Source organism: Coregonus lavaretus (genome assembly GCF_964263955.1).
Source record: "Coregonus lavaretus genome assembly, chromosome: 28".
NCBI lineage: Eukaryota > Metazoa > Chordata > Actinopteri > Salmoniformes > Salmonidae > Coregonus > Coregonus lavaretus.
Genome location: NC_140015.1, coordinates 10846807 through 10871906, shown reverse-complemented (window position 1 = coordinate 10871906; position 25100 = coordinate 10846807). Strand labels below are relative to the sequence as shown.

The following is a 25100-nucleotide window of genomic DNA, read 5'->3' as shown; positions in this document are numbered from 1 at the left end:
TCTCTTTCTCTTTCTCTCTTGCTCTCTGCCTGCTGGGTTTCAGGCTGACTCATGTATCCCATGTTCCCCTGGGGCATTACTGGGGTGATGGATGTTCACTAAAGGATATATTGGACACACCCTGTCCACATTCAGCCAATCAGCTCTCTCTCTCACCCCAGTAGGTGCCATGTTCCCTGTAATCACTGGATATGTGTCAATGCATGCATGTGGGGTGGGTGTGCCTGAATATGTGTCATTGCTTGTATGAGTAGGGGGAATATGTGTAGGTTGGATTTGTCTGTGAGAGTGTGGATCAGTCTGGGTTGGCCCAGGTTAGAACTCACATGGTCTCACATGGTTCCCTATAACAGCATGAGGTCACCACACACACACACACACACACACACACACACACACACACACACACGTAGAATGCATCCGTAATGTGCTGTCTGCGTTCCTGTGGGGGAAGTGAGGGGAAGTTGAGGGTCAGGTGGGTCTGTGTGTTTCCTGTCTCTTGGAGAGATGGGGGTGTTGTGTGTGGTCCTCTGTAGCTCAGCTGGTAGAGCACGGCGCTTGTAACGCCAAGGTAGTGGGTTCGATCCCCGGGACCACCCATACACAAAAATGTATGCACGCATGACTGTAAGTCGCTTTGGATAAAAGCGTCTGCTAAATGGCATATTATTATTATTATTATTATTGTGTCAGACAGTCAATCAGTCAGTCAGACGGGGCCTGGCAGGGAGGGACCACCCTGCTCCTCTCAGCTGTGTATAGGGGGTAGGAGTGAGGGGGAGGAAGAGGAAGAGGTAAGAAGACCCCACTCTTGTTTCCCCAACTCCACCTGCCACTGGCCTCCTACGACTCTTTCCTCCTCCGAACTCCTCACAACAGGTGTGACCTCACCCCTGATCTCCCGTCAGAGTACCCTGTCCCAGCCCTAACCATAACCATTAGAAGGGGAACCTAAAACTGACTGTAGACCAGTGCTTACATACTGTACATTACCTCACACCTTCAGACTAATACCATCTTTTCCAAGCACATCCAACCACTGCACTGAAAACCCTATGATGAAACAGCCATCCTTCTACAGTAGAACTGCGTGTGGGTTTCCACTCTGTTCTCACTGCCCCCAGTGTCCCTGTCACATATGTACCCATCTGCCATTGAGCTGCATGGTATGTCTGTCCTCTAGTGGTCAGAGAGCTGTAACTGCGCCCTGCGGGACTCAGCCTTTGGTCTCTCTGTGTGTTGTGGATTTGCAGGAGATTAGAGTTAAAATTAACCTGCTTAAAAGAGACTGGCCCTTTTTTTATCCATCCACTGCTTTTTATAGGATCCACTGCTGGGAGTAATGGTAGTCTGTCTAGACTGTTCTGCTATCTAATGTTTTCTAGACTGATAGGCAGAGTCAGCCAGCCAGTCTCTCTCTTTCTCTCCTATCGTTTTCACTGTGCTTTCTATATGTGTGTCTAGCTCCACACAGGAAGTTATAGTGACAGTGGAAGGCTGTGTATGAGTGCTGTTGTGTGTGTGTGTGTGTGTGTGTGTGTGTGTAATGTGGTCAATGGCCATTCCCTGGGAAAGCCACATCATGTGGAGTCTACTCAGACTGGTGTTTGTCTGTGTGTGTTTGGTGGATTCCTCTGGGCTGGCCATGACTCTGACCTGGAAACTTAGAGCTAGCGGAAAACCCCTCCACACACACACACACACACACACACACACACACACACACACACACACACACACACACACACACACATTATACTGTACACTAGCCCATACCCTCATAGCCACCTTGTCCTCAGTGACCCTAGTTTCTTCTTGTTAAGCTCTTGTCTCAGTGTCTGTGTTTACTGAAAACATCCCCCTTTTTTGTATGCGTAGTCATTTGTTTGATCTTTAACACTGATTTCTCACTGATACAGAACTTGTCACTCTCTCTCTCTACACACACACACACACACACACACACACACACACACTATTGGTGTCCCTCTGTATCTCTCTGATATAGATCCTGCCTGATGTCTTGCTCAGCTAGCTGTGTGTATGAGGGTTGTTTTGGCTGGTGGTTCTCAGTCAGTCAGTCAGTCAGTGGAGAATGGGAGTGGGCTACTCTGCTCTGCTGTGCTCCATCAGGCTGTGTCTCCATCAGACTGTGTCTCCATCAGGCTGTGTCTCCATCAGGCTGTGTCTCCATCAGACTGTGTCTCCATCAGGCTGTGTCTCCATCAGGCTGTGTCTCCATCAGGCTGTGTCTCCATCAGGCTGTGTCTCCATCAGACTGTGTCTCCATCAGACTGTGTCTCCATCAGGCTGTGTCTCCATCAGGCTGTGTCTCCATCAGGCTGTGTCTCCATCAGGCTGTGTCTCCATCAGGCTGTGTCTCCATCAGACTGTGTCTCCATCAGACTGTGTCTCCATCAGGCTGTGTCTCCATCAGGCTGTGTCTCCATCAGACTGTGTCTCCATCAGGCTGTGTCTCCATCAGGCTGTGTCTCCATCAGGCTGTGTCTCCATCAGGCTGTGTCTCCATCAGGCTGTGTCTCCATCAGGCTGTGTCTCCATCAGGCTGTGTCTCCATCAGGCTGTGTCTCCATCAGACTGTGCTCCATCAGGCTGTGTCTCCATCAGGCTGTGTTAGTTAATCTGCTGGCCGGTGGTGTCGTGGTGTCGGCGCCACTATGAAGGGGATTATCTACCAACTAATCTGTCTGTGAGCACACCACCGCCCCGACCCACGCTCTCCCTCCGTGCTCTCTTTCACTCTCTCTCTATCGCCCTCTCCCTCACTCTCTGGCTCGGTGGTATGCGTGGCAGGGAGGGCGGGGGACCGGGGCGGCTGTACGGTAGGGTGGGGGCAAGAGGCGAGCAGTGTGGCGTCTCTCCAGAGATTAGCGGCGTGTGCCATTTTAATCTCACACTCTTCGATTTCAGGACTTCAAGGGCTTTAGAGGCGGATGGGAGGTTACGATGACGCTGAAATAAAGACGTTGAGCCACAGACAGACAGGTGCACAGGTGTTCACTTTCTCCCGGGATGAGGAGGAATGTTTAGGATGTAATGTTCAGGAGCTAATGAGCGGTGTGACCCGCTAGTGGTGTTTAGGCCTCATCCAACCACAACGTAGCAGGATGTTTACCTGTGTGTGTTTTATGGGCATGTCTCAGCCAATCAAATCAAATTGTATTGGTCACATGCACCGAATACAACAGGTGTAGCCCTTACAGTCAAATGCTTAGTTACAAGCCCTTAACCAACAATGCAGTTTTAAGAAAAATAAGTGTTAAGTAAAGAATAGATATGTAAAGAAAATTAAAAAATGAGAGACAATCAGCAGCCAGCATGGGTCACTGGTGGCAACAGTGGTATTGTGACAGTGCACGGTGTGTGACTACTTTGTCCTCCGTTTAAACTGTAACTCAACACCTTTTCTCGCCGCTCTTTTGTTGCTTTCTTCTCCTCCTGTTTTTGTAAATATCGTCACAGGTCACTAGTGAGAAAGGGGGAAAAAGAGAGAGAGACAGGGATCTTTTGTTCCCAATTGGGCTTGTCTGTTATTGGCAAAACTCTGCGGCAAAATTCAATATGGGTCTTTCTCAACACTGCACTTGTGATAAGCAGACCGTTTTCATTGATTGAACCAGGTAGGCTCATCATAGGGTGGTGCTGGCTTATGATGTCATACACACAGCATCCCCTATCAAGCCCAGTCCCCTTCTGAAGCTTCCATCTGGCTGTGGTCTTTTTCTGAATGGGACGTCCCCCTGAATGATCTGGTCCTGGTGTCTCTCCATCCGGTCCGGGGCGGTTCTGCTTGGCGGTCTGTCAGAACTCAAACCTCCGGTCTGACCACAGGCTGAACACAACCCCTCACAGTCACAGCCCACAGCCCATAGGACTTTAGTCTTTATGAGAGCGTAATTACACACCAGCAGTGTATTTATACACGTGTGTGACTCAATGGGCCATGTGTGTGTCTGTGTGTGGAAGGAGCGTTCCCTTTGTGTAGTGTGTGTTTGTGTACAGTACAGTTTGTACGCCTGCACATTTGTATTGTGTATAGCTGGTGGGTGTTTATCACAGGAGGTTGGTGTTACCTTAATAGGGGAGGACGGGCTCGTGGTAATGGCAGGAGCAGAATTGGTGGAATGGAATCAAATACATCAAACACATGGTTTCCATGGTTTCCAGGTGTTTGATACCATTCCATTCGCTCCATTCCAGCCATTATTATGAGCCGTCCTCCCCTCAGCAGCCTCCACTGATGTTTATGTATTTCAACATACACTAGGTGAGCCTGCAAAGTGTATTTTTTGTGTGTGTCTGGAGGGCACGGTCTGTGTGTGTGTGTTTTAGAGAGTGTGTGTGTTCAGGTGTTGTGGTCATGTTGATGCTTGCCCTGCTGTATGGCAGCAGGTGAAACCAGTCTAACCTCATCTGTAACAGGTCTATGTAGTGAGGTTATAGAGAGAGCATCAGGGTATGAAGCCTTACCTCTGTCACCTGCCTACCACTTTCACATACACTCAGGACCCCTGGATGTTTGGTGAGAACTCTGCTGTATGTGTGTGTGTGTGTCACTGTTTGTTTTAGTGTGTGTGTGTATTCATGTCTGAGTGTGAGGAGGGGTCAGTGTGAAATTGATGTCCAATTGCAGCTGTTTTATTCTGGGCTGGCAGTGGGGCAGCTGGAGTGAAGCGGCAGCCTGTTGCTCTCTCTCTCTCTCTCTCTCTCTCTCTCTCTCTCTCTCTCTCTCTCTCTCTCTCTCTCTCTCTCTCTCTCTCTCTCTCTCTCTCTCTCTCTCTCTCTCTTGCAGTTGTTCCACTGTGTCTGCTCAACTTGATCCCATGTCCTCTCGATTTTTCTAGAACGAGAGAGAGAGAGGGAAAGAGAAATTGTGTGCGGTTACAGTGGTGGAGCACGTTTTTTCTTTGTGTTTGAATTCAGACTTTTTTTTTTGTCCCCTGAAGGGGGGGTGGTTTTGTGTGTGTGAGTTGAGTGCCGGGATCATAGCTGTATCACTGTGTCCGTGTCTCTTTCACACATATACACGCCACTAAACTCCCTCTACACGCACAGGACAGGACAGAGCCACAGGGACCCGCTGTTGGATTTAGGCCTACCACATCACCAGCCTACAGTAGAAAACTCCATCCGGACTTAAAGAGTGGAGCACAGTGTTGGGGCCCGCCCCTCAGCGTTCACAGTGTACATGTTGGATGTTGTGTGTTTTTGTCTCTGTCAGAAAAAGTGGATTTTGAGTGACATTGGAATGATCGTGACGGATCACACGGGTGGAGTGCAGAAAGGAGGGAACAGAGGAGGGAGAGCGTGAGCGAGACGGAGCAAAGGAAGAATTGGTAGAAGTGAAGCTGGACAACGAGCTGGAGGCTGACAAAGGGAGGAAAGAGAGAGGGAGTCAGGAAGAGAGAGAGAGAGAGAGGGAGGGTGGGAAAGAGAGACGAGAGAGAGAGAGAGGGAGGGCGGGCGGGAAAGAGAGAGAGAGAGGAGGGGGGAGGGCGGGAAGAGAGAGAGAGAGAGGGAGGGCGGGCGGGAAAGAGAGAGAGAAAGAGGAGGGGGGAGGGCGGGAAAGAGAGAGAGCGAGAGAGGGAGGGTGGGAAAGAGAGACGAGAGGGAGGGCGGGCGGGAAAGAGAGAGAGAGAGGAGGGGGGAGGGCGGGAAAGAGAGAGAGCGAGAGAGGGAGGGAGGAGAGACAGAGGAGCCAGCCCTTTGGCTGTTACAGTTGTGTGTGTTAGGGGGGTTGACAGACACAGTGCCTTTGTGTCCTGCTGAACACCGCTGGACAGGACACTGCTGTGCTGGGAGAGGAGAGGCACTGTCAGTTAGTCTGTCAGTCGCTCTGTCAGTCAGTCAGACCGTCTGTCTGTCTGTAGCGAAGCCAGACCTCTCTGCTACCAAACCTTCTGGCGTACATCTGCTCTCCAGGACTTCTTTGATTTCATCTCAGGGCCCAGGACGCCCCACCACGGCATGCGTGCACCCCCAAGCGTGAGCGTGTGTTAGTGTGTGTGCCTTGGAAAGCTCATGCCCTTCACGTCCATGGAGGTCAGGAGTTTGAGACTGTGATGTGGGACTAAAAGCAGGTATCTTTGCAGATGTGCCAGCCGGGATGGAGAGGAGAACAGGGGACTAGACTGAACTGAATTGGTTGGAACTATCTTCTTAATTTTTTTTCAGGGATGGTCTTGGCCCATCTGAAGAGCTACTCAGCCCTCTTGGTTTCTGCTTTCACTGCTTGTTTTATCTCCACGGATTTATGCTGACAGTATGACTTGGCCAGAGAGGGGGTGTGTTAAACTGACACCTGCGTCGTTTACTGGAAAATAGCGTGTTTGTGCGATACTGTCAAGACTTTGCCCCCTCGTGTGTGTGTGTGTGGCCCATGTGGGCATTGAGTCGGCCCGTTTTGGGTAATCTCTGTGCCCCCATGCCCGCGGCTATGCCCCCCTACCCTGCTTTACCAGCTGGGTCAGAGTGGTGCTTCCAGAATCCCGTAGGGGTGGACTGTAGTGCCCCCGAGCCTCGCTGTATCTGGTTGGCAGTGCTGCATGGTGCCCCCTTGCCCTCACCCTCGCCCCCCACCATGAGGACAGTCCCGGTCAGCAATGGACACGGCTGCACCAGCAGGGCCCAGCAACGTTCTCACCAGCCCAGGGTAAGGATTGGGCCCAGTGCCCACCAGGGGGTCTGTAAGATGGAGGTTTGTGTGTCTACCTCAGAATCTCAGTTGAGGTATCCATAGAGAGAGTTATGTGGAACTGGTGTTTTGCTAATTGTGCAGTGTGTATGCTTGCTTGTGTGTTTGTGTGTCAGAGAGAGAGAGAGCTTCTCCTAATGTGTTTGCTCTATGTCTGTCACAGGAGGTTGGTGGCACCGTAATTGGGGAGGATGAGCTCGTGGTAATGGCTGAAACGGAATAAGTGGTTTCCATGTGTTTGTTGCCATTCCATTTGCCCCGTTCTAGACATTATTAAGAGCTGTCCTCCCCCAGCAGCCTCCACTGATGTCTGTGGCAGTGTGATGCTGAATGTGAGCGACAATAATGCAGTAATCATTAAGCATCTGCTATAGTTGTGTTGTCCTCTTTAGGGGGTTGTGCCATATTGACTGTTTTCCCCTGGAGGGTTGTTACGAATTAGTGAGTTAAGACAGATGGAGGGGCTTGTTAAGTGGCAGTTTGAGAGGGGGTGTAGAGGCAATACGCCCCCCAGGCCTGCAGAATTCAGGGCATCTCTCATCCATGTGCACTCATTTAGTGTGTGTGTGTGTGTGTGTGTGTGTGTTTGCTCTCTCTCTCTCTGTCTCTCTCACAGACACACAGTTGAGAAATGGCGGCTTGGGGAATGTGGGCAGGCAGGGGAAAGAGCAGCCAGGGCCATGCTACAGTATACGGACACAGCTGGCGTAAACACACTGTCTGTGTACAGTAATGGCCTCTCGCAATATGTGTACCGCATCAGTCCTGGAATCTCAGCTAGCTCCATCTGTAATTGTGTTGACCAGGATAGTAACACCAGTGTAACAGTATGTGGGTAATGCCAGTTAAATGCCACAGCGACGATGTCATTCTAATGTTGCTCAATGGCCAGGTTGGTGAGGCCATAACACACAGCACTCTCAGTATCTCTCTCTGATGGGAGTAGACACATTTGATACATCCAGTAGCCTAATAGACTACTGTTGCCACTGAATGTAGGGTTTAAGGAGAGTTTGGGTTAATAATAATAATAATAATATGCTATTTAGCAGACGCTTTTATCCAAAGCGACTTACAGTCATGTGTGCATACATTTTTACGTATGGGTGGTCCAGGGGATCGAACCCACTACCCTAGCGGTACAAGCGCCATGCTCTACCAATTGAGCTACAGAGGACCACAGAGGACCACCCATACAGGCTAGGATCTGTACTGAACAAAAATATAAACGCAACAATTGAAATAAATTCATTAGGCCTAATCTATTGATTTCACATGACTAGGAATACAGATAAGCATCTGTTGGTCACAGATGCCTTAAAAAAAAGGTGGATCAGAAAACCAGCATTTGCCTCATGCAGCGCGTCACATCTCGTTCGCATAGATTGATAAGGCTGTTGATTGTGGCATGTGGAATCTTGTCACACTCTTCTTCGATGGCTGTGCGAAGTTGCTGGATATTGGCGGGAACTGGAACACGCTGTCGTACACGTCAATCCAGAGCATCCCAAACATGCTCAATGGGTGGCTTGTCTGGTGAGTATGCAGGCCATGGAAGAACTGGGAAATGTTCAGCTTCCAGGAATTGTGTACAGATCCTTGAGACTTGGGGCCATGCATTATCATGCTGAAACATGAGGTGATGGTGGTGGATGAATGGCACGACAATGGACCTCAGAACCTCATCACGGTATCTCTGTGCATTCAAATTGTCATCGATAAAATGCAATTGTGTTCGTTGTCCGTAGTTTATGCCTGCCCATACCATAACCCCACCGCCACCATGGGGCAAACTGTTCGCCCACACAACGCCATACACGTGGTCTGCGGTTGTGAGGCCTGTTGGGCCTACTGCCAAATTCTCCAAAACGATTCATGGAGGTGGCTTATGGTAGAGAAATGAACATTCAATTCTCTGGCAACAGCTCTGGTGGACATTCCCGCAGTCAGCATGCCAATTTGCGTGCTCCCTCAAAACCTGAGACATCTATGGCATTGTGTTGTGCACATTTTAAAGTGGCCTTTATTGTCCACAGCACAATAATAATATGCCATTTAGCAGACGCTTTTATCCAAAGCAACTTACAGTCATGTGTGCATAAATTTTTACGTATGGGTGGTCCCGTGGATCGAACCCACTACCCTGGCGTTACAAGTGCCATGCTCTACCAATTGAGCTACAGAGGACCACCTGTGTAATGATAATGCTGTTTAATCAGCTTCTCGATATGCCACACCTGTCAGGTGGATGGATTATCTTGGCAAAGGAGAAATGCTCACTTACAGGGATGTAAACAAATTTGTGATATTGTTTTGGAGAGAAATAAGCTTTTTGTGCGTATGGAACATTTCTGGGATTTTTTATTTCAACTCATGAAACACTTTACATATTGCGTTTTATATTTTTGTTCAGTGTAGAATAAAAGCTCAGGTTGGACAATTGCATTGGTTAGACAAACAATAAGATGATAATTATACAGATAGTAGACTAACCTCTGGTTGAAGCCCTGGTAAGGTAGTGTTAGCCTAGTCCTCTCCAGTCCTACCTATTTCCCCCTGGTGTGTAGGTTAGAGACTGTTTTTTGGGAGGGGGAGTTGGGTATGTATTACTGGAGATTCATATTCAGCAGAGTTGCTCAAGCTGAAAACCCTGTTTAACTGATGTGACATCAACTGACTTGATCTGACAGAGGGCTCAGAGAGGTTCTTGAGCAAACACACACACACACACACACACACACACACACACAGAGAGAGGAATTCAGGCGGTTATGTAAATGACAGACGTGTTTGTGAAGCTGTGTGTCAGGTATGCTGATATGACTGTTCTGAGTGTGCATGTTTATCCTCTATTGTGAAATACTGTATGTGTTTAAGAGGCTGTCATGGTGAGGCTGGCCTTTTGACTGTACTGACACACAGTCAGATGTTGGCTGTCATGGTGAGGCTGGCCTTTTGACTGTACTGACACACAGTCAGATGTTGGCTGTCATGGTGAGGCTGGCCTTTTGACTGTACTGACACACAGTCAGATGTTGGCTGTCATGGTGAGGCTGGCCTTTTGACTGTACTGACACACAGTCAGATGTTGGCTGTCATGGTGAGGCTGGCCTTTTGACTGTACTGACACACAGTCAGATGTTCGCTGTCATGCTAGTTTGAACTAGGATGTATTCAGACTTGGAGAGGAGCCGGAGTAGAGACAATGATACAGCTGGAAGGGCCTTTGATACACAGTAGATGATGTGGCTAGGGCCCTGGGTTTTTCCTGACTACCTGATCTGACCAGGAAGAACTATTGACCCTTAACGTATTAGTACTTATCACTTCAGTTTGTATCCTTTTCTCTTCTCCAGTCCCCCATCCACCCATCAGACCAGCTTTCAGACCAGGGCTATGGAGCGGACAGTGGGTCTCTGGATTAAAAGCGTGTCAGCGTTTGTAACCTCTGTAAAGCTCCACTTTTCAAACGGGATGCAGCTCTCAGCCGTTTGAAAGAGCATTGTTCCCCCAGTGGCTCTAGCACTGTGTGTGTGTGTGTGTGTGTGTGTGTGTGTGTGTGTGTGTGTGTGTGTGTGTGTGTGTGTGTGTGTGTGTGTGTGTGTGTGTGTGTGTGTGTGTGTGTGTGTGTGTGTGTGTGTGTGTGTGTGTGTGTGTGAGAGAGGTCTGTCAGGCATTTCTTTCATTCACCATCAATTTCAACCACTCTGAACTAATATAGCTTTATAATCACTTCATAACTGTATCATCTTTAGGCTGGTGATGTAGTGGCTCATATGGACCTGGTTGTAGAGTAGTGGTGACATGGACATGTCTGCTGCCCACCCCAATAGAAACACAATGTGGATGTGGTTATATGAACTAATAGGAATGATGTGAAACATTGTGTATGATTGCCTGGTAGCCCCATATGGCATTTTAATAGGATTGTTAATTATGGGGCCTGTAGATGTGCTAATTATCCTAATTAATGGCATGTGGCAGGGCTCCATATTGTCTGAAATAATTTGCATATATGATTAGCCTATTCATGTGAGCTTGTCCTAGATATAACTAATGCTGTACATACCTTTTGTATTCATATACTGTCTTTACACAACACTATATGCATATACAGTATGTTTATATATATGTATATACAGTGGGGAGAACAAGTATTTGATACACTGCCGATTTTGCAGGTTTTCCTACTTACAAAGCATGTAGAGGTCTGTAATTTGTATCATAGGTACACTTCAACTGTGAGAGACGGAATCTAAAACAAATATCCAGAAAATCACATTGTATGATTTTTAAGTAATTAATTTGCATTTTATTACATGACATAAGTATTTGATCACCTACCAACCAGTAAGAATTCCGGCTCTCGCAGACCTGTTAGTTTTTCTTTAAGAAGCCCTCCTGTTCTCCACTCATTACCTGTATTAACTGCACCTGTTTGAACTTGTTACCTGTATAAAAGACACCTGTCCACACACTCAATCAAACAGACTTCAACCTCTTCACAATGGCCAATACCAGAGAGCTGTGTAAGGACATCAGGGATAAAATTGTAGACCTGCACAAGGCTGGGATGGGCTACAGGACAATAGGCAAGCAGCTTGGTGAGAAGGCAACAACTGTTGGCGCAATTATTAGAAAATGGAAGAAGTTCAAGATGACGGTCAATCACCCTCGGTCTGGGGCTCCATGCAAGATCTCACCTCGTGGGGCATCAATGACCATTAGGAAGGTGAGGGATCAGCCCAGAACTACAGGGCAGGACCTGGTCAATGACCTGAAGAGAGCTGGGACCACAGTCTCAAAGAAAACCATTAGTAACACACTACGCCGTCATGGATTAAAATCCTGCAGCGCACGCAAGGTCCCCCTGCTCAAGCCAGCGCATGTCCAGGCCCGTCTGAAGTTTGCCAATGACCATCTGGATGATCCAGAGGAGGAATGGGAGAAGGTCATGTGGTCTGATGAGACAAAAATAGAGCTTTTTGGTAGGATGAGTACAACCCTAAGAACACCATCCCAACCGTGAAGCATGGAGGTGGAAACATCATTCTTTGGGGATGCTTTTCTGCAAAGGGGACAGGACGACTGCACCGTATTGAGGGGAGGATGGATGGGGCCATGTATCGCAAGATCTTGGCCAACAACCTCCTTCCCTCAGTAAGAGCATTGAAGATGGGTCGTGGCTGGGTCTTCCAGCATGACAACGACCCGAAACACACAGCCAGGGCAACTAAGGAGTGGCTCCGTAAGAAGCATCTCAAGGTCCTGGAGTGGCCTAGCCAGTCTCCAGACCTGAACCCAATAGAAAATCTTTGGAGGTAGCTGAAAGTCCGTATTGCCCAGCGACAGCCCCGAAACCTGAAGGATCTGGAGAAGGTCTGTATGGAGGAGTGGGCCAAAATCCCTGCTGCAGTGTGTGCAAACCTGGTCAAGACCTACAGGAAACGTATGATCTCTGTAATTGCAAACAAAGGTTTCTGTACCAAATATTAAGTTCTGCTTTTCTGATGTATCAAATACTTATGTCATGCAATAAAATGCAAATTAATTACTTAAAAATCATACAATATGATTTTCTGGATTTTTGTTTTAGATTCCGTCTCTCACAGTTGAAGTGTACCTATGATAAAAATTACAGACCGCTACATGCTTTGTAAGTAGGAAAACCTGCAAAATCGGCAGTGTATCAAATACTTGTTCTCCCCACTGTATATTTATATTCCGGTCTCTGACATTGCTCGTTCTGATATCTCTTCATTTCTTTATTTTGCAAAAAAATCTGGATTATGTGTGTGTTATTATTTTGTATTATTATTGCTAGGTATTACTACACTGTTGGAACTAGAAACACAAGCGTTTTGCTGCACCTGCGATAGCAACTGGGGGGGTCTGAGACTTTGAGAGGGGGTAGAGAGGGTTTTAGTGGAGAATAGCCAGGCAGTCACTGATGTCCCACACACTCAGGGCCAGGCAGGCAGGCAAGACAAGCAGGCTGACAGGCAGTGGGGTGGGAATCATCTCTGGCCCAGAGCTCCAGTCTCTGTGTGTTTGGGGTAATCACAGGGTTTGGTATTCCCAGAGCCGGGAGGGGCCGTGTGGTCGAAACCAGCGTGCTGGAGCCTGTCTCGCACTTGGCCCAGCCTGCTCTCGCTCCTTCCCTCTCCACTCGCTCCTTCCCTCTCTCTATCATTCTCTCCTTCCCTCGCTCTCCTCACCCCCTCCTTGCCAGTCCCTGTCAGTGTGTGTTTCAACATGCCTCGATCCAACCGCTCCCTCTGTGGAATTCTCTTTCTTTCTCTCTTCATATCTTAAGCCTACTCTTTCATTTTCCCTCTCTCTATTTTCCTCTCTTCTCTTCCCTCCCCCTCTCTTTCATACATCTCTCATTTACACTTTCTCCCTTGTTATTCTCATGCCACTCGTCTGTTTATGAAATGTGGGAGAGTTGCTTGGGCACTGTGACATGGTGAGAACAAGGTGACATCATCAGCTATATAGAGAGCTATGCATCAAGCGGAGGAGAAAGAGAGGATGTGTTGTAAAGGTCACTCCAGCTGGATCATATGGCAAGAATGTATATGTGGTGATGGAGGAAGGAGAGATGGAAGGGAGGAGAGGTGAGAGCGGTAGAATGGAAGGAAGAACAGAGGAGAGAGGTACTGTATTGTAGAAGCGAGGGATATTGAGAGAGAGAGAGAGAGCGAGAGAGAGAGAGAGCTGACCCCCTGTGGTTTTGTATTTATACAGTAATGGAAAAAAGTATTTGATCCCCTGCTGATTTTGTACGTTTGCCCACTGACAAAGAAATTATCAGTCTATAATTTTAATGGTAGGTTTATTTGAACAGTGAGAGACAGAATAACAAAAAAATCCAGATAAACGCATGTCGAAAATGTTATAAATTGATTTGCATTTTAATGAGGGAAATAAGTATTTGACCCCCTCTCAATCAGAACGATTTCTGGCTCCCAGGTGTCTTTTATACAGGTAATGAGCTGAGATTAGGAGCACACTCTTAAAGGGAGTGCTCCTAATCTCAGCTTGTTACCTGTATAAAAGACACCTGTCCACAGAAGCAATCAATCAATCAGATTCCAAACTCTCCACCATGGCCAAGACCAAAGAGCTCTCCAAGGATGTCAGGGACAAGATTGTAGACCTACACAAGGCTGGAATAGGCTACAAGACCATCGCTAAGCAGCTTGGTGAGAAGGTGACAACAGTTGGTGCGATTATTCGCAAATGGAAGAAACACAAAAGAACTGTCAATCTCCCTCGGCCTGGGGCTCCATGCAAGATCTCACCTCGTGGAGTTGCAATAATCATGAGAACGGTGAGGAATCAGCCCAGAACTACACGGGAGGATCTTGTCAATGATCTTAAGGCAGCTGGGACCATAGTCACCAAGAAAACAATTGGTAACACACTACGCCGTGAAGGACTGAAATCCTGCAGCGCACGCAAGGTCCCCCTGCTCTAGAAAGCACATATACAGGGCCGTCTGAAGTTTGCCAATGAACATCTGAATGATTCAGAGGAGAACTGGGTGAAAGTGTTGGAGCTCTTTGGCATCAACTCAACTCGCCGTGTTTGGAGGAGCAGGAATGCTGCCTATAACCCCAAGAACACCATCCCCACCGTCAAACATGGAGGTGGAAACATTATGCTTTGGGGGTGTTTTTCTGCTAAGGGGACAGGACAACTTCACCGCATCAAAGGGACGATGGACGGGTCCATGTACCGTCAGATCTTGGGTGAGAACCTCCTTCCCTCAGCCAGGGCATTGAAAATGGGTCGTGGATGGGTATTCCAGCATGACAATGACCCAAAACACACGGCCAAGGCAACAAAGGAGTGGCTCAAGAAGAAGCACATTAAGGTCCTGGAGTGGCCTAGATCTGCAAAGAGGAGTGGAACAAAATCCCTCCTGAGATGTGTGCAAACCTGGTGGCCAACTACAAGAAACGTCTGACCACTGTGATTGCCAACAAGGGTTTTGCCACCAAGTACTAAGTCATGTTTTACAGAGGGGTCAAATACTTATTTCCCTCATTAAAATGCAAATCAATTTATAACATTTTTGACATGCATTTTTCTGGATTTTTGTTGTTGTTATTCTGTCTCTCACTGTTCAAATAAACCTACCATTAAAATTATAGACTGATCATGTCTTTGTCAGTGGGCAAACGTACAAAATCAGCAGGGGATCAAATACTTTTTTCCCTCACTGTAGGTGCTCTGTACGCCTGGTTATCCCTCCTCTATGGTACCACACTTCCTGTCCCCAGCCTGCCACTTCCTGTTGTTGAGCGGGCTGGGTGATTTGGCCCTGCGAGGTCAGAGTGTGTGGAGGGGGGAGGGGGCACAGGAAGTGAAATATAGGATTTGTGTTGGGGGTTAACCCTTTACACTCGTGGGAACTGACCTATATGAATAGGGCTAAATATATTTTTTTTACAGAAGAAATATGGAAATTGGTAGCAATTAAAAGGGAACAGTTTATGGGAAAATTATTAGACTAAAGGTGAGGACAGTTCATCTGACACAAGACTGAATCCAAACATTACACTGTTGATTTTATGTACATTTTACATTTACTGTACTTTTTCGTCACATTTGTTGATAACGAAATCTGATAATACTCTGGATACTTTCAGTAAAATGATAAGAACATTCTTGGAAAATGCGGGGTAGGTGCAACATAAGACAAAAAACATTACAAGGGTTTGAGTGAGAGGACCAACTGGTGTCTCCAAGTGGCCGCACAACTCTCCAGTGTGCACAGTTCTTAAGTATTTTTTATGCACTTTATGACTCAAAGAGTCTTCAACTATAAGGTGCTTTTTTTTTTTTTAGCTCTCCTAGCTGTGCTGGTGAGAAACTAGAGCAAGTACACTTGTAGTTGTTTTGTTTGGAACACATCCCTGCATCCCCGCAATCACACAATTACCGTTGTTGTTTACGCAATCCAAAACGGTCCATAAATCGCAATATGGGTCAGGTGGGCATCATTTGAAAGCTTGTTCCATTGCCAACATGACTAGCTACATTTATAAAATACGATCTTACAGTCTTAGGCTTTCCCAAGGCAATTCAGAGAAGCAGATTGTAATTCTGGTGCGCATAGAAAGGAGTCACGAATGCATTCAAATGCGTGGTCCTTCTTCACAACAGACAAACATAGGCTCATTCTGTTCAGAACAACCCAGGGTATGACGCCATGTCGTCTTGTAACTGTACGTCAAACATAGTGATCATAAACGTTGACACTGTAAATGACATGAGTTTTATGATTATGGAAATGTGAAGTGCACATTTGGACTCACAGGTGTTTGACTTGCTTGTATGACATCAAAGTGGTATTTATTATAATCCTCAATGCCTCATCTTTCAAAATACATGGAGTCCTCTTAATTTACAGCATTTCCCTCACACAGACAACAACACATTTGCAAAAGTTGCCCAATTAGCGGGAGAGATGGGGGCAACTTCTTCATGTGGTACTCAAGTTCAGAACGGCTGTAAGTCAAAACCCATAAAGCGCTGTGAAGCGGAGACCCTGACTTCATGTATAGCATGTGACGGTACTGCCACTGCGTTCCAAATTAGGCGCTTATCAGTGCCCAAATCTGACATTTTCAACCCGTATACGGGTACGAGTGTGAAGGGCTACTGCCAGCTGTGGGTCAGCCGTGCTCACCACTCACCTATTAGCATTCAAACATATGGATACACACACACACACACACACACACACACACACACACACACACACACACACACACACACACACACACACACACACACACACACACACACACACACACACACACACACACACACACACACACACACACACACCCTGGGAGTGGAGAGACACCGGTACAATTATGTAACTGGGCTTCCATAGAAAAGAGTCAATAGGTATTTTGACCAAACAGGCTCATCTACGTTTACGAAGGTTTTGTCTCCCTCTTCCCTCCCTCCCATCCCTGTTTGGTCAGGTGGTTGTGTTTGAGTGACAGATGTGGGTTGTAGCAGCAGCACCAGGGTGTTAGTTTTCACGTGTATCTGTCATGTTTGGTATTTGCCCAGGCCCAGAACTATGATGCCTTCTTTGAGGAAAATTAGTGGAAATCTACTCAGAATCACCCTGACCCTTTCACACAACTCTGGTGCACTATGACATGACCAAGGTCAATCCTGATTGGTTACAGGCGTTCCTTAATTGTCTAGAGTTCCGTCCTGAGCATTCCTGAGTGTTTCTCCCAGGTGCCCCTCCCACTTCACTCCGTCTAGACCTGGGCTCTTCCTGACAGTGTCCAGACCCCCCAGGACCCACTAGTGTTTTATGGGACATTGTTGTGGTGCTGGGTGCCATGTGGGGACTGCCTGGCTCACCTCTCACCCACTAGCATTAAAACATATGGATACACACACACACTCATTGTCCGCCAGTCTCCCAGGACAGAAACAGACACATTCCTATTCCTGCCTGCAGGGGAAGTCACTAATGAAGTAACCAGCAGCCCATTAGGTGGTGATGTCTCTCTGGGGTCTGTCTCTTGTTGTTATGGCTCCAAGTATAGCATGGATGTCGTTTGACCTTTGTTCCAGTTCCATAAAGTTATGAAACTTTTTCCTGAGAATACTTGGTGGAAGGAGGAACTGGTTGGGTACTGATGGAGTGTTGACCGTTGGAGTGACATAAGTGATTGTTTTAGGGATATGACCCGAGTCTCACGTGTATTCATTCTCTCTCTGTTCAACAGGCAAAGGGGTGGAGAGATGGGCTCTCCTCGTCCGGTGACAACCCTCGGCCTGCGATGGCAGCGGGAGCGGGAGGCGAGGGGGTTGGCGTTGGCTGGCAGGGCCCCCGGACTCTACTACTCCAGAAGAACTCCCAGGGCTTCGGCTTCACACTGCGCCACTTCATCGTCTACCCACCAGAGTCTGCCCTGCACACCAGCCTCAAGGTACCACCACTGGACACAACAACTGGGGCTTTAAAGGAATAATCCACTCAAAACCACAAATTCTGCAAATATGTGAGCGCAACATATGTTGTGAAGAACAATCGCATTTCGTAGTTTATAATAAATTACAAAACAAAAAAATCATACTTGTAGAAATCTGCAGAGCTCAAGTCGACTACAAAACCCACAATGCAATGCTCTCTAGAAAGGCTGGCTGGCTAGCTAGGTAGCTAGCTAGAAGAAATTGCTACACACCATAATACCAAAGTCAATATCATCATGTGAAATAGTTACAGTAGCTAGTTGTAAAATCCCTGAAACGAACTGCACTATCAATTTTGGTATTTTATTAGGATCCCCATTAGCTGTTGCGAAAGCATTAGCTATTCTTCCTGGGCTCCACACAAAACATGAAACTTGACAGAATACAGAACATTAATAGACAAGAACAGCTCAAGGACAGAACTACATCAATTTAAAAATCGCATACGTAGCCTACATATCAATACATACATACAAACTATCTAGGTCAAATAGGGGAGAGGCGTTGTGCCGTGAGGTGTTATAACATCACCATGTTTGACCTGGTTGAGATAACGTTTCTAGCTCAAAGCTATGTGAGTCAAGTTGCTATGGCAACTCACAGGGAGACTAGAGGAGAAAACAGGTTTGTGCCATGGTAGTTGAAGGAAGAAAGGATATTCATCTGACGGCGCACTTTGAGGACATTTGAACAAAATATATACTTTGTTGTGACGATATAGACTGATGGATCTGTTCTACACAAGTATGCCCATATCATCTATTGGCTTATTTGGCGATCTGGAGTGTTCAGGGAATTGTTTTAAAAGCGTTATGAAATCTGATAGGTTCTCGTCAATGGAGATAGGGATAACAAACTATCACGTCACATTTCATTTCTAGGGTGGATTATATAACCCTTTAAGACTGACCCAATCATATCACATGGACTGTAAGGGGCAGTAAGACGGGACCAATCAGATCACAGGGCAAGAAGGTCGGAGGTCGATCAGAACACAGGAGCAGTAAGGTCAAGAGAATCAGGACACAATGGGGGACAAGCCAAGCATAGCCAATTAAATGCAGGGATTGAACAAGCGTAGCTAATTAAAGTGTTGGGGTAGACTCGTATGAGTTAATCAGATTAGGGACATAGACAGATGGATGCCATAAGAAGAGCCCTGTCATTAGAGTAGAGATGGATAAACAAGCAAAGGACAGAAGGGGATGCAACTTAGGTGATACACAACCTCCATACTCCTGTATGACCAATTAAGGAGAGAGAGTCCCATTAAGTTATGTCTGTTTTACTGTCTATGGACAGACAATGCTACCACTGCCAGTGTACCTTTTGGAAGGAGGGCACTGCTGTAAGAAACCGTACAGGGACAACAACAGTGTTTTACTGAAAGATATGATCTGTCTTAACCCTACAGCCATTCAGCATCATAGATAGCAATCTCCTCAGAAAAAGCATCATCCCCTTGGGTGTTTTGTTTTGTTCTGTTCTCTGAGGTGTCGGGGCAGATGTGAAATGGAGGGGCGGAGGGGGGGACGGGGGGTTCAGCCAGCCGAAACAATGTCCCTATTATGATGAACCCCCTTCAGCCCCCAGCCCAGCAGCTGCAGTAAGGACAGGACACAGTGGGTTCGTCCAAAAATGTCACCCTATTCCCTATATAGTGTATTAATTTTGACCACAGCCCTATGGGCCCTGGTCAAAAGTAGTGCACTATAAAGGGAATAGGGTGCCATTTGGGACACAACCAGTGTCAATAGGCTCTGTTGTCCTGGCCTGCCTGGTACCACTCTCATATCACCCCCAGCCTGGACCGGCAGTACAATGCCCTCTACCAGGACCACTACGGACAATGGGCCCACTGCTGCCTGCACTGTCCTGTCCCCAGGGTCACATCCTGCTGTGAGGGGCAGCTAGTGGCACAGAGAACGCAGCCCTCTATCCCTGCCCATCTGAAGGGGCCTCAGGGGTGACTGCCCCTCATTAGGGCCCCATCAATTACCTGTATGATGTGTGACTCCCTTCATCATGGACAGATGCCTGATGATCTTCCTAATGGACTGATCAGTGCATACATGGCACCTGTCCCTAACCCTAAATCTATATCCACAGAGAGAGAGAGAATCAGAGAGGGATGTGGAGATGAGGATAGTGCATCTCCATCTCTCGGTCCTCAGCCCCACCCCAGGCCCGCGTGTGTCCAGACAGGGGTGGTCAGCTCAGCTGGGGAGCGTCCCTGGCTCCTGGCTCTATTCTGGGGCGGCAGCCCTCCTTTCTCTAGCCATAAACCCCCACTATTGTCTGTGGAGGCAGGAATGAGCCCACTCAGCTCTGCCTAAAGCCAGGCACCAGCCAGCCAGTCCACCCTGCCCCTCACTCACCCCAAACTGTCCACTCAGCTCAGTGTGTGTGTGCGTGTGTGTGTGTGCGTGCGCGTGTGCGTGTGCCTGCATCAGTCTATCACCCTATCAAACAGCACCTATGATAGACAGACTGTTTGCTCAGTGCTGCCCTCGTCTGTCTGATCCAGACAACTACATGTGTTTGGCTCTGTGTATGACATCACCACCTGCAGACAGTCAAACCTGTTTGAGTGTCTCTGCTGTGTGTGTGTGCTGAACGTTAGGAGCTCATAAACCAGAACTGGTCTGTTTGTCTGAGAGTCCTGGCTGGGATACCAGTGAAGTCACTCCTCACATGCTAATCAGCTTGTAAAAAAAGAGCTACATGATTCAAATGCCAGACACTGTGCATAAACAAGATCTTTGGGGACACTTTGAGTGTTTGGAAGCTTCCATTCACACAAACAACCACACAAGTCTTTTTCTATCCCCCTCTCTCCCCAATTTTGTGGTATCCAATTGGTAGTTATAGACTTGTCCCATCGCTGCAACTCCCGTACGGACACGGGAGAGTCGAAGGTCGAGAGCCGTGCGTCCTCCGAAACCCAACCGAGCCGCACTGCTTCTTGACACAATGCCTGCTAAACCAGCCGCACCAATGTGTCGGAGGAAACACTGTACACCTGGCCAGCGTGTCAGTGTGCACTGCGCCCAGCCCACCACAGGAGTCACTATTGTGCGATGGACAAGAACATCCCTGCCAAACCCTCCCCTAACCTGGACGACGCTGGGCCAATTGTGCGCCGCCCCATGGGTCTCCAGAGCCTGGACTCTAACCAGAATCTCTAGTGGCACAGCTAGCACTGGGATGCAGTGCCTTAGACCACTGCGCCACTCGGGTGTGTGTACACTAGTCTAAGGCGTCGTGGCTGTTTCCTCACCCAACTCCACCCTTCCTAATACCTGTGTCATTCTGGTTTCACGGAAAGAGGTGGACGTTGTGTGAACAGGTGTTTAGGTTGTCGTGGAGCTTTGTTCCCTGGGTAACATTGTCTGTATGGGCCTGGATATCAGTGTTGATGTTGTTTTTCATTGTCTTCACAGGACGAGGAGAACGGGAATGGAAAGGGTAAGTTGCCTCCTCCACCCCCCGTACACCCCTTCTGCCCCCCCGTCCCCCCCCCGTCCCCCAGTCAACACCATCACCACTAGACTCTGGTCTCTCGTTGATGTCACCGGCCCTCTAGCCAGGGTCCCCCTCTAGTCTGTAGCTACACTGCTCCCCCTGCAGGATCGAGCCTCCTACTGCTGCCGATGGGCTGGTGGCCCCAAAACACTGGTCCTAGGACAGTTTGATTCTTTAGCTTGTAATGCTCACAGTTAAGAAAAGGGGGAGGGAAACTGAACCTAGACCTATGCATAGAGTTGTCCTTTTATTGAGTCTCAATTGAATTATTGGCAGTATTTATGTTCATGTCATGATATTGATGCATATAGTATATTCCCACTAGGCACACACTGGTTGAATCAACGTTGTTTCCATGTCATTTCAATGAAATTACGTTGAACCAACGTGGAATAGACGATGAATTGACATCTGTGCCCAGTAGGCAATGATTTATTTAATAGTTATTATCAGGTTCTATGAAGAATGAACTGACAGTAACATACTGTATGTTCCATGTAGGGAGAAGTAGGTTGGAGCCAATGGACACCATATTTGTCAAGAATGTGAGAGAGAGAGGTCCCGCTCACCAGGCTGGCTTGTGTACAGGTAAGGAAAATATGTGTGTGAATGAGAAAGAGCGGGAGGGGAGATTGAGTGTGTGCAGAACAGTCAGATTTTTTATGGAAATAACCTGAAGAGCATCAGACATGATCACACATAGATGATGAGATCAGAGCGAGAGGGAATCGGGTGCTTCCAATGATTCAACAAGGGTACTAACCAGACCATGTTCAGCAAACACACACACATTAAAGTTGCATTACTGTCTTAGGAAATTAGTAATGATACTGATGAGAACAGAATTACTCAGACTGACAAATACCCAGCAGTGTGAGTTAGAGCTAAATAGAGATATTTTCCTGTTGTGTCTTGCAGGCTAAGCTGGGCAGCATTCCTCTCCCTGCAGCCCAGCCAAGCTAAATCAGTACTCCTAACAAATATATACACACACACACAAACTTGCACCACCAAAACACATCCACACACTAACACCGAATGACTCATCCCTTCTCCTGCCACACACAAACAGATACAGGCATTTTTCCTCAGGCTTATGATCCGGTATGTCAACACACAATATACCCCGAGGCGACACCTTGTCCTTCCTGACTTCACAGCACCTATTGCAAACACATAGTTCTATATTTCCATACACAGTCCCTATCAAGCCCCCCTCTCAGCCATAAACCACCCATCCCCCAGCAGGATGTGTGTGTCTGGGTCTGGGGTCTCCCTGACCTTCCCTCCCCTGACCTGACCCACCAGGATATCCCTCTGCTGGAGGCCTGTGTCTGGGGGGGAGGTGGGTGTGACTGGGGTCAGTGATGGGGGTGGTGGAGGGTTTGCTCTATTTTTCTTTTGTAATTGAGACAGAGTGCGTGTGTGTATCACTGAATATCTGTGCTGTGTTTGGTCCTACTGTGATTTAAGTATGTATGGGTGTGTTGCAGGGGATCGGCTGGTGAAGGTGAATGGAGAGAGTGTCCTGGGGAAAACCTACTCCCAGGTGATCGCCCTCATACAGAACAGGTAAGAGCCACTGTACTGTGTGCGCCCACAGGATGTACAGTACCAGTCAAAAGTTTGGACACACCTACTCATTCCATGGTTTTTCTTTCTCTATACTATTTTCAACATTGTAGTAACCAAAAAAGTGTTCAACAAATCAAAATATATTTTATATTTGAGATTCTTCAAAGTAGCCACCCTTTTGCCTTGATGACAGCTTTGTACACTCTTGGCATTCTCTCAACCAGCTTTGTGAGGAATGCTTTTCCAACAGTCTTGAAGGAGTTCCCACATATGCTGAGCACTTATTGGCTGTTTTTCCTTCACTGCGGTCCAACTAATCCCAAACCATTTCAATTGAGTTGAGGTCGGGTGATTGTGGAGGCCAGGTCATCTGATGCAGCACTCCATCACTCTCCTTCTTGGTCAAATAGCCCTTACACAGCCTGGAGGTGTGTCCATTGCTCGTGTTTCTTGGCCCAAGCAAGTCTCTTCTTCTTATTGGTGTCCTTTAGTCCTGGTTTCTTTGTAGCAATTCAACCATGAAGGCCTGATTCATGCAGTCTCCTCTGAACAGTTGATGTTGAGATGTGTCTGTTACTTGAACTCTGTGAAGCATTTATTTGGGCTGCAATCTGAGGTGCAGCTAATTCTAATCAACTTATCCTCTGCAGCAGAGGTAACTCTGGGTCTTCCTTTCCTGTGGCGGTCCTCATGACAGCCAGTTTCATCATAGAGCTTGATGGTTTTTTGCGACTGCACTTGGAGACATTTTCCGGATTGACTGACCTTCATGTCTTAAAGTAATGATGGACTGTCGTTTCTCTTTGCTTATTTGAGCTGTTCTTGCCATAATATGGACTTGGTCTTTTACCAAATAGGGCTATCTTTTGTATACCACCCCTACCTTGTCACAACACAACTAATTGGCTCAAATGCATTAAGAAGGAAAGAAATTCAACAAATTAACTTTTAACAAGGCACACCTGTTAATTGAAATGCATTCCAGGTGAGTACCTCAAGAAGCTGGTTGAGAGAATGCCAAGAGTATGCAAAGCTGTCATCAACGCAAAGGGTGGCTAATTTGAAGAATCTAAAATCTAAACTTTATTTTGATTTGTTGAACACGTTTTTGGTTACTACATGATTCCATATGTGTTATTTCATAGTTTTGATGTCTTCACTATTATTCTACAATGTAGAAAATAGTAAAAATAAAGAAAAACCCTGGAATGAGTAGGTGTTCTAAAACTTTTAACTGGTGTTGTATATGTACGAGACGTGTTTTACTATGCATGTTTTATGTATGTATAGCATCATTCTGGAATGTGGAACATAACATGTTCAATTGTGTAAGTCTTCCTTGACTGTGTGAGTACTTCCTCCTAAAGAGAAAAGCCTGGAGCAGTGAGTGTACAGAACACATCCACTGAGAGCAGTAGTGTCACCAGGGTCATTATCAACAGTGTCTCCTGTGACATGGTTGCTGATTAACTCTTCCCAAACCAAAACAAAACCCTTCGTCACAACAGGGGGAAAGTGTTATCTTACTGTAACATGATGAGTTTGGAAAAAATGTGGAATTATATTGTTTTTCTATCCTTCCATCTGTGTTCCCTTTTCCCTTCCTCTGTCCTTTTCTCCCCTCTCTTCGGTTCCCCCTCTCTTTGCCCTCTCTTCCTTGTCCCCCTCTCTTCTCTTCTCGTTCCCTCCACAGTGAGAGTGTGTTGGAGCTCTGTATAATGCCAAAAGATGAAGACGTGCTGCAGTTGGTAAGTGTGAGTATGACATTTCTGCAACACTACACCCTAATAGAAATACATACTCTCTCCTGAATCATTGATTTACGAATACTAATACTACAGAGAGATAACATCTTGGATATAGTCATTCTTGTCATTCCTCCATTGCTTTGAGTTGAAATTCTCAAACTCTCATAAACTAGCTTGACTGTGACTAAGATGCTTTCTAGTCTGTAGTTAGATTACAACACACATTCATTCAAGCTATTATCCAAAGTTCTGTAGACGCATGAAAAGCAGCTACCTACATACTCACACACCCACACACATTTTGCCTCTGTCCATAAATTGCTCCAGCACTTACTCACATGACCAGACATGCAGAGCAGAGCATGTCACCGCCTCTCCTCTGGACCAGGAGGAGCAACCCAGGGGCACAACACTGACATAACCTCCCAGACCTGGGCGCCCAACCTGGGCTTCTCTCTCACACACACAACCCCCTACCCACCAAGCACCCTGTCTGATTCCCCTTCCCGAATACT

The 25100-nt window shown here is 47.1% G+C and overlaps 1 protein-coding gene across 3 annotated transcripts in view; it reads left to right on the top strand.

Moving 5' to 3' along the window:
- arhgap23a (Rho GTPase activating protein 23a) overlaps nt 1-25100 on the top strand; it is a 72249-nt gene that overhangs the window by 18902 nt on the left and 28247 nt on the right. For 2 of the 3 annotated variants that reach the window (XM_084145799.1, XM_084145797.1), the window contains exons 2-6: nt 17491-17694; nt 21181-21205; nt 21764-21850; nt 22756-22834; nt 24531-24591. In XM_084145799.1, the coding sequence (XP_084001925.1) occupies nt 17491-17694; nt 21181-21205; nt 21764-21850; nt 22756-22834; nt 24531-24591 (456 nt within the window). The remainder of the gene's footprint in view (nt 1-17490; nt 17695-21180; nt 21206-21763; nt 21851-22755; nt 22835-24530; nt 24592-25100) is intronic. The other variant, XM_084145798.1, reaches the window with a different exon arrangement.